The sequence below is a fragment of the Danio rerio genome, chromosome 11, assembly GCF_049306965.1.
Source record: "Danio rerio strain Tuebingen ecotype United States chromosome 11, GRCz12tu, whole genome shotgun sequence".
Lineage (NCBI taxonomy): Eukaryota > Metazoa > Chordata > Actinopteri > Cypriniformes > Danionidae > Danio > Danio rerio.
The window spans coordinates 2,863,972-2,874,675 of record NC_133186.1 but is presented as its reverse complement, the minus strand read 5'-3'; the positions used below and the strand labels follow the sequence as shown (position 1 = coordinate 2,874,675).

Below are 10,704 nucleotides of genomic sequence, written 5' to 3'. Positions count from 1 at the left end.
AAACTACAATTTAATGGGTAATTTAATAAATAAAATGAATAAAACTTGGTTTAATTACTGTTTTTAAATGACTAAGATGGTTCAGTTTAATAAAACACAATTAATATGTCATTAGCTATTTCCCAGTACTGGGTTGCAACTGAAAGCACATCAGCTGAGTAAAACATAGGCTAGAATAGTTAGCGGTTCATTCTGCAGTGGTGACCTCTGAAATGAAGGAAAATAAATGTAATTTAATAAATAATATAAATAATTATTGCTAACTTCTGGCCACAGCTGTATCCCCTCTTGCAACAACCCACTCGATGACCATATACTCCATTCACTTTCATGCAAACTCTTAAAGGGGTAGTTCACCCGAACATGAAAATTACCCAATAATTTATTCTCCCTCATTAGGTTTTAAACCTTTATGAGTTTCTTTTTTTTCTGCTGAACACAAAAAAAAAGGTATTTAGAAAAATTCTGGCACACATTGACTTCCATAGTAGAAAAAAAGTTACTATGGAAGTCAATGGATGCCAACTACCAGCATCCTTCAAAATATCTTCTCGTGTTCAATAGAAGAAACTCAAAAAGAGGTGAAAAAACGATGGCAGGATTGTAATTTTTGGGTGAACCATCCATTTAAACACTAAAAATAAAAGATCAACAGGTTACAATTTTGCTAATAGTTTTTTAAAAACGTTTTCATTAAACTGAAATCAACATGCAACAAGCTTTCGACATGAATCGCAGCTCCACAAATCCTATGAAAAGTGCCGAACGCCATTTGTGATTTCAAAAACTTTATTTTGAAGTTACTACAGAAACAGTTGTAGTTCAGCGCTGAACAATCAAAAGCGGAGAGACATTCATGAAAAAAACCGAGAGCAGATGATGTTTCAGTAAAAGCTGAAATGCAAACCGCCGCGTCAAAAAGAGAAAGCAAAGTTCAGTTAAACTGCAACAGAGCACTTCATCCACAGACTAACTCCTAATGCTCAAAGCAATGCTGTGGTGAAAACGAGAAAGCTCCAAAAGTTGCACAGATCATCGCGAATTCATTTCAAGGCATCTCCGAATCAGTGATTCTCAAACGTTTACCTTAAGCCAGTCATTCATAGCAAAACTGTACACAAAGAATGGGACTGGAGACTGTACAACACTGATCGCGTGAGGAAACCAACTCTTTGGTATGAGTATGTACAACATTTGAACATTTCGATTTTAAGACTTTGTAATGAAAATAACCTCGAGACCAAAACTCTTCTCTGGCATTCACATAATAAACATCAGTATTACTTATACAACAAGTTATGCTAAACATGATAGTTCGTTACAGATTTTTGAGAAGTATTAAAGGAGCACTCCACCTTTTTTTCAAAATAAATTTTCATTTACACCTCCCCTTGATTTAGACTGTTGAGTTTTAGCATTTTTGAATCCATTTAGCCATTTTCCGAGTCTGGAGAGAGCACTTTTAGCTTAGCTTAGCATAAATCATTGAATTCGATTAGACCATTAGCATCTCACTCAAAAAAGCACTTTTAGCTTAGCTTAGCATAGATTACTGAATCTGGTTAGACCATTAGTCCTGGAGGGCCGGTGTCCTGCAGTTTTTAGCACCAACTTGCTTCTAAACTCCTGCACGGATGTTTCTACAAAGCCTAGTAACAGCTTGATTAGCTAGCCTAGGTGTGTCTGATTAGGGTTAGAACTTAACTTTGCAGAACATCGGCCCTCCAGGAACAAGTTTGGACACTCCTGCCATTGATCATAGAATCGGATTAGACCATTGGCATCTAAAAAATAAAAGCACTTTTAGCTTAGCTTAGCATAAATCATTGAATCGAACTAGACCATTAGCATCTCACAAAAAAAGCACTTTTTACCTTAGCATAAATCATTGAATCGAATTAGACCATTAGCATCTCACTAAAAAAGCACTTATAGCTTAGCATAGATCATTGAATCGGATTAGACCATTAGCATCCCACTCAAAAAAGCACTTATAGCTTAGCTTAGCATAGATCATTGAATCGGATTAGACCATTAGCATCTCATTTAAAAAAAAAAAAAGCACTTTTAGTTCAGCATAGATCAGGGGTGTCCAAACTTGGTCCTGGAGGTCCGGTGTCCTGCAGATTTTAGCACCAACTTGCTTCTAAACTCCTGTGCGGATGTTTCTAGAAAGCCTAGCAACAGCTTGATTAGCTTGCCCAGGTGTGTCTGATTAGGGTTAGAGCTTAACTTTGCAGAACATTGGCTCTTCAAGGCCAAGTTTGGACACTCCTGGCATAGATCATTGAATCGGATTAGACCATTAGCATCTCACAAATAAAGCACTTTTAGCTTAGCATAAATCATTGAATTAGATTAGACCATTAGCATCTCAAAAATTCAAAAAGTGTTAAGGTAGTTTTCTTATTTAAAGCTTGACTCTTCTGAAGTTACATTTTGTACTAAGACAGACACAAATGGAAAGGTTGCTGTTTTCAAGGCAGGTATGGCCAGGAACTGTACTCTTATTCTGGCAAAATAATCAAGAAACCCTGTTGCTGTACCATGTCTGCAGCAGGCGCAATGATATTACTCAGTGCCTGAATATTGTTTGTAAATCGCACAGCAGAAAAGTTTCTGAATTATTTCACCAGAATGAGTTTTTTTTTTTGAGTGAGTGAGATGCTAATGGTCTAATCTGATTCAATGATCTATGCTAAGCTATGCTAAAAGTGCTTCTTTTATGAGATGCTAATGGTCTAATCTGGTTCAATGACCTATGCTAAGCTAAGCTAAAAGTACTCCCGCTAGGGGAGTCGTAATATTAACCTATTTTCAAAATAAACTTGTGTTCCTTTAACTCTGTTTGCCCTTTGTGGTGAAATGATGAGTTTCTCCTGCACTCACATTCAAAATGAAGCTTACAAAAGACACAACTTCAAGAATGTCCATCTCACGTTCCCTTCGTTGATGTAAAACCCTTCAGCGGAGATATGAAAAAGCAAGTTGCGATTAACAATCGTTTATTAATACGGTGAAGAAACACTACAATCAGCTACCGAGTCCGAGTTACTGGCGGACATTGACTAAAAAACGGTCACGGTCAGTGAAACTGGAGCAAATCCAGCCTTCTAAAAGAGAAATCAATCCAGAAGTGTCTCGAAGCATCCCTGTGATATGATGGAAATTGATAGAAAAGTGATTGTTAGATAAATGTTTAAGAGCACGAGACACGGAAATGTCGGTACACCTAAATTATAGTAAAAAAAAGAAATGGATTGAGATCAGATCTGCTGTTATCGGCTCCTCAGACAGAAGGGTCTGTCAGTGTGATAGTTCATGAGTTCAGAGAAGTGCATGAGAGTGTGTGTGTGTGTGTGTAGGTGTGTGTGATTTTGACCACTAGGAGTTGATCCAGGAATGACGGAGGCACTCGGCGGCCGTGGCTCTTTTCTCTGGGATGAGATCCAACATCGGCAGGAGGAAGTCAGAGAAATTCTGTGCTTCCTCTCGGTGCCACTCGTACTTTTCCACCAGGACGTCCTGTAAACCCCACGGTTTCAGTTTGGTGATGTGCCTTAGGTCACCTAGCACAACACACAAAAATTATTATTATTATTATTTTAAATATCTCCCAATTAAAATTTATATCAGGCAGGGTAACTTGATTCAGCACAGGCCTTCGAATGCTAATGTCTAATTATTATTTATAAGACTGAGTTTTCTTATCCTATGAAAATACAAAATAAACTAGATATTAAAGTTTGAGGAAAAACTTTATGGTGGCTTGAGATAGCCCGTTGGTAATTTATTTAGTTTGGAAAAAGTATAAAAATTGACTAAAAGAATGTTTAAGATCCCTGCGGTCAACAATGTAACCACTGTAAAAACTAAAACAAGTCAGTCTAGCATGAATTAGCATGTTGGTAGCATGTTTCTAGCATGTTTTTAGCATGATTCTATCATGAATTAACATGTTAGCATGACTCTGGCAAGAATTAGCATGTTGTTAGCATGTGTCTATCATGAATTAGCATGTTGTTAGCATGATTCTAGCATGAATTAGCATATTAACATGATTCTAGCATGAACTAGCATGTAACTAGCATGATTCTAGCATGAATTAACATATTAGCATGATTCTAGCTTGAATTAGCATGCTCTTAGCATGATTCCAACATGCATTAGCATGATATTAGCATGATTCTAACATAAAAAATAGCATGTTGTTAGCATGATTCTAGCATGAATTAGCATAATAGCATGATTCTAGCATGAATTAGCATGATTCTCGCATGAATTAGCATGTTGTTAGTATGTTTCTATTATGAATTAGCATGTTGTTAGCATGATTCTAGCATGAATTAGCATGATATTAGCATGATTCTAGCATGAACTAGCATATAACTAGCATGATTCTAGCATGAATTAACATATTAGCATGATTCTAGCATGAATTAGCATGCTCTTAGCATGATTCCAACATGCATTAGCATGGTATTAGCATGATTCTAGCATAAAATAGCATGTTGTTAGCATGATTCTAGCATGAATTAGCATAATAGCATGATTCTAGCATGAATTAGCATGATTCTCGCATGAATTAGCATGTTGTTAGCATGTTTCTAGCATGAATCAGCTTGATCCTAGCATGAATTAGCACATGCTAGCATGTCATTGGCATGTTTCTAGCAAGATTAGCATGTCAGTAGCATGTTAAAACTACTAGCATGTGTTAGAACAGCTAGTCATAGTCTATTGACCAGTTGCTTGGGTGCTAAAATTGGTTGCTAGGGAGTGGCTAGTAAGTGTAAAGGTCATCAGTGATTGGCTGCTGGCTAGTCTAGAGTTAAATGAGGCCAGACTCTAGTCTGTAGGACAGTCTGGTGCAGAGTTATGAGCTCACAAAGGTTGATCCAATGTTAAGTCAATGGGGCTTCAGGGAATTTTCTGAGTTGTTTTTCGGAAAACCCAAAGTCGGATCAGTTAGAAAAGATATAGCAACCCGAGTCAGACCAGTTTGAAGGTTTGACGAAAGTTTGAAGTATGTAGCTTAAAAGGCTTAGGAGGAGATACACTTGAAAATTAGTCTCAGAAGAAGAAGTTTAAGTGAGATAACATGTTCTCTTTTCAAGCCAACATAACTAGGATATACGCAAAAAAATGTGTGGCCACGACTTTAATGGCAGAGCCAAGATTCCACATTAATCAAGCGGAGAGGTTCACACAAAACCAGCAAACACTGTGAGCAAGCTCATCACCTCAGTGAAACACATTAGCAGAGCTATTCGTCACGTAGCATGTGTCCACTGACAGACGTACCTTTCTTGGTGAAGAACTCCTTGGAATATTTGCCATTCATGACGAGTTTACGAGGAATCTTCCCCAGCAGCTCAATGATCAATGCGATGTGATCTGTGTTCAGATGAAAGAGAAACATGTTGATTTAAAAACCGCCCACGTTTATTATGGAACAGTTAAAGATACAGCATATCTGCTGAACCTGACTGATCTATATAGCCTCTGCTATTCAAAAGAGCCCAACAAAAGTCTCTCTGTGTGTGTGTGTGTGTGTGTGTGTGTGTGTGTGTGTGTGTGTGTGTGTTTGAGACCAGAAATATTAGATGACATAACACAGGTTTTTTTTTTCAGGTTTTTAAGGGTAAATTTAAGACTTTACGGCCTTTTAAGACCAACTAAAGTAAAACAATACATAAATATGTTAATAATTGTATGTACAATTTTACATAATGTACATTAGAGCTTGAATACCTCTGATTCAGCCACATGAATGTGGAAATAACTTTAACCTTCTGATCAGATGCATTGTAAATCTGTATACCTGGCTCAAACCTTTAGCAATGAATACAACACTCTATGTGGACGTTAGACATTATATGTTGCAAAACACACACACAGATAACATATAAATATATATTAGTGCTTTTGGATGAGACGTTAAACCAAGATCCTGACTCTCCGGTCAATTAAATCCCAGGATGTCCTTCAAAAGGAGTAGTGGTTTGACCTCGGCATCCTGGTCAAATTTGCCCCGTCCTTTGTCCTTCATGGCCTCCTAACCACCCCATATCATAGCTGGCTTCATCACTCTGTCTCCTCTCCACCAATCAGCTGGCGAGATATATACGACGCAGTCACGTCATCCATCCACCTGCACACTAGTGGTGGATGAGGAGATTCCCCTCTATGTGTAAAGCGCTTTAAGTGCCCAGACAATTAGTGCCGGGCAAAGATTATCAAAAGTTTGTTTTTATATAAGATGTGTGTGTGTGTGTGTGTGTGTGTGTGTGTGTGTGTGTGTTCTTTATGCTTACTACAGTGTATGCTGTATACGTAATGCACATACATAAAAACAAACTATTTCCTTACATAGATATTTAAATTAGTTTATAATGTGTATTTTATATCAAACTATAAAAATAGTTTCGATTGTACGGATGCATTTATGTATACATAACAGACATACAATTCATCTTGAATAATCTTTACCCTGCACTAGGCATGGGCTGGTATCCGCTTGTTAAGTGTGACGTCACGCGAAGCGGCTTCCGTGTCCAAGCGCTCTATTCAACTGAATGGGGAGACTCATGAAATGGCAATAATAAACGTTTACAAGCGATTTAAGGCTTCCGTAAATCACAATCGCTGTATATATGTCCATGCCTAATATCCGATGGCCAGAAACGGATTCATATTTATATAAATTGTAAAAATGTTGGTATTTGTTATGCAACAAGCCCAGAGATTGTTGTGTACACTGTGACTTTATGTAAAATTAACTTTAATGTGTGACATGAATAAAAAGAGATCATAAACTAATGATTTTTCAACTCAAATGAATGGCGGCTTGGACCCGCAAACAGTATTACATACGTCACCACTTAACAAGCGGATTAGATTCTGACGATATGATAACCTTGGATAAAAATATTACGGTTTCACAGTATCACGGTATTGTACTCACTGCTCTAAAATATATTCTTTTTAAATGTCTGGGCATAAAATTAACTTTTTTTCCCCTTTGAAAACAATATATATATATTATTATTATTTTATTTTTAAGATTTAAAATATTTTTGAGCAGTAAACATGTCAGGTTAAATAATGCATATGAATTATTGAGTTGTGCTGTGTTCATTAGTTTCAAAAACACAGATTTCTTTACAATTTAAAATAGCATCTTTGGATATCTTTTTCTGCTGGAGATACTGTCATTATAAAAAACTAAACAAAAAAATGTAAATAAATAAATCTTACACATACCTTGGGAACGGTATTACACAAAATTTTGGCGATTTTAAAACCCTGACTTTTCCAAACCGCGGTATCGCTTGAAAATGTCTGATGCCTACCCAGCACACACACACACACACAAATAAACTTTAATAATATATAAAACAACAATAAAAACGTTATTTTTACCAATTAAAATGTTTAACTCTGTATAGCTATTCATATAATCATAAAAACCTTCTTTAATTAAATAATATTATTCCGCAAAATATATTTGTATTGGTGGTTCATTCCGCTGTGGTGACCCCAGATTAATAAAGGGACTAAAGCCGAAAAGAAAATGAATGAATGATTATATTTCTACAACAAAAAATATATTATTACTGAATTATTATACAGAACTGCTGAATATATTTACGTTAAGACAAATACATTATAAGTAATCCCTTTACTTTTTCAGGTTTAATGACACTCACTTCATAACTAATTACACCAAACACCAAACTCCTTTAAACTGAACACACACAATAATACACACAAACATGATGTCCTTGTCCAAAAACAATTGTTTTTTTCTAACAATATCCAAATCTGAAATCTTTTTTTTTTCTTTTCAAGTTTGTTTTCATGTCCTCAACACACTTACATGTTCAGTTTAAATGACCTGGCGAGAATGCATTAAAACACTTCCCTGCCTAGTGTGAGCTCCACAGCGACAGCTGAAATATTACTCATTCAAGTGCTAATTAACATGCTCGCGGTGTGTTTTGCTCTTCGCATGTGATGTTTGTGATAATTGAGGACCTGCAACTGTTGGAGAAGATTTACCTTCATCTCTCGAGTAATCCTCTCCGGAGTGAGGCTCAAACAGGTAATCTCCGGTAGCCAGCTCAAACGCCTATAGAGAAACACACATGCGGACACTGAGGGCCTGTTCACACCTACTATTAAAATCTGTTTTTACTGATCTGATCACAAGTGGACAAAGCATGACACATTGTAAAATTAACACGCTGTTAAAATGCAGAAAATAAATGTATTTATTCATATGTCTGTGATGCATATATTGCTTAAGAGGGCTAATAATATTGACTAGTGTTTCATTTTTAAATTCATCTTTCATTCTAGCCAAAATAAATGGAATAAGACTTATTCAGAAGAAAAAATATTACTGTGAAATACTGTGAAAAAATCCTGAATCTGTTCAACATCATTTGGGAAATATTTGAAAAAGAAAAATTCACAGGAGGGCGAATCATTTTGACTTCAACTGTATTTAATATTTGTATTTTGCTAATAATTGTGTCTGTATTTGTAACCGAGTTCAGACGCACCATGCAGGCTGTGCTCCAGATGTCTGCTGGAGTCCCGTATCCCGTTCCGATCAGCACCTCCAGAGAGCGATACTGCCGCGTCTGAATGTCATCTGTGAAGTGCTTGTGCTGATGATGACAAACAAGAGTTACGTAAACAACCAGTCACTGACACTGAGGTGACAAATGAATAAGTGTAGTCTAATAAACAGAGCTGAGTACTGACAAAACATTTATAATCTGAATCGCAAGCCCCTCGTTTCAGCAGGGTGTTTTCACACCTCTACTTTGGAAAAACTCAGAAAAGTGGGCGTGTCCAGCTCTGTTTAGGGGGAGTGTCGGAGGAGCAAAAGAGGGATGATGTGGGAGTGTCAATTTGACCACGCGCTGAGTTTCAGAGTCAAAACACACACACACACACACACACACACACACACACACACACACACACAGGGGAGAGAGTGACTGTGTTTACATGGATATCTGTAATCGAATTATTTGACAAATTATTAAATGGTGGACTTTAACTGCAATTTGGCTCTTTCATTCAGGGAATTCATTCGTGCCCCTTGTGACAAACGAGATATTTGATTCAAGGAACTGCTCTAAGCGTGTATTTTTCATGCAATGTTTGATACCGCACGCAAAAACTCTGCATTTTTTTGTAACTTAGATGAACTCGGCAGGTAAGCCGCGCTTGTGTAATTCCAATCACAAAATTAGGTGAAAATTCTACACGACGGTAATAGTTTGGTTGTAGTGCTAACATGTTTACACTCGGCGCAATAGTTAGTTCGATACGACAACAAACAAAGAGCACTGGTCGCTCACTTACCAAATCTGTAGAGACAGGACAATCCACAGCAACTAGAACCGCGTCTTTATAAAGAGAAGACGAGCAGCGAATGCGGATATCCATTTGCAAAAGAAAAAAACTCTCGGGTAAACAATGTTTCTAGACACGCTTGTTTTGCCAACACAATGTGGCGTCTCCCTGCCGTATACACTGTGACAGTAATGAATAATAGTGAAGTTGCACAAAAGCCTTACTCTTGCATTAATGCAGCACACTCTGAGACGTAATACGGTACACCCCGGTGCAGACGTCCCGTCTACACGCTGGAATACACGCTAAGATCTCATGGCCGTGACGCAGCATCACCGGAAGTACGAATTTGCTCGAAATGACACAAAAACTACCAATTTTCACTTTTTAGTGAAATATAGGTGTCCTAACAGTGTTTTTAGCAGTGCGGGACACATACACGACTGTCAACAGCTCAAAACATGTGTTTTGGTGTTTCGTGACCCTCTAAAACATGCTGATTCTGTAAACTAGGGCTGCCAGATACTGGAAAAAAATAAGCGATAGGGCTGAACAATGTATCGTTGGAGCATCGATATCGCAATGTGTGTATCAGCAATAGTCACATTGCAGGATTAGATTTATTAAAGATTAAAAGATAAGGATACTATTAAATAATTTCAGTTTTATTGTATAAAATGATGATCATGTTATTTCACGCTGGATTGTTCAATTTCTATATTTGACTGCTGTTAGACTTTTTTGTTTAACTTTCATTTCAGCTGTCGCATTCATGTAAGCTTGTAATTTATTACATTTTATGGAGATGCACTGCATAGAAAAACACTTGATCTGACCAGTCAATTTAAGTAAATTAAATATTTTCAAACAGAGCTATTCAAATCACCTGGAGAAATTATATTTATATTGCAATGTATAGCGCAGCCAAACAAAATATCGCAATGTCAGATTTTTCCAATATCGTGCAGCATATATTGTTGTTGAGTATTGCGATAGCGATCTTTCTTACGATACATTTCTCTTGAAAAATGCTCATTTTATTAGCTGTTTTTAAATTATTTATTTAATTATATTAAAATAAGCAGGTAAACATATATATTTCCAGATCTAATTCAGTCTTTTTAAGATACTTTTAAGCCAATGGGGCGTCCCCTGGTGGTTCGGAGGTACTGTAAGTATAGTGAGGATCGCCTTTGTTTGTTACTGCCCCCTTTTATAGAAAGATTAAACACACAGAAAAAAAGTTTATATTATGCCTCAGCATTTTTACAAGATGTAAAATAAGATGTCCCTAGAGTGTGTAGATGAAGTTTCATCTCAAAATAACTC

General features: G+C 36.8%; 1 protein-coding gene across 1 annotated transcript in view; it reads right to left on the bottom strand.

The window, feature by feature from the left end:
• Window positions 1–771: 771 nt before the first annotated feature.
• srpk1b (SRSF protein kinase 1b) overlaps window positions 772–10,704 on the bottom strand; it is a 65,251-nt gene continuing 55,318 nt past the window's right edge. The window contains 4 exon segments of the mRNA NM_001080669.2: window positions 772–3,569; window positions 5,305–5,397; window positions 8,065–8,134; window positions 8,571–8,678. Coding sequence (NP_001074138.2) covers window positions 3,385–3,569; window positions 5,305–5,397; window positions 8,065–8,134; window positions 8,571–8,678 — 456 coding nt within the window. The 3' untranslated portion in view covers window positions 772–3,384.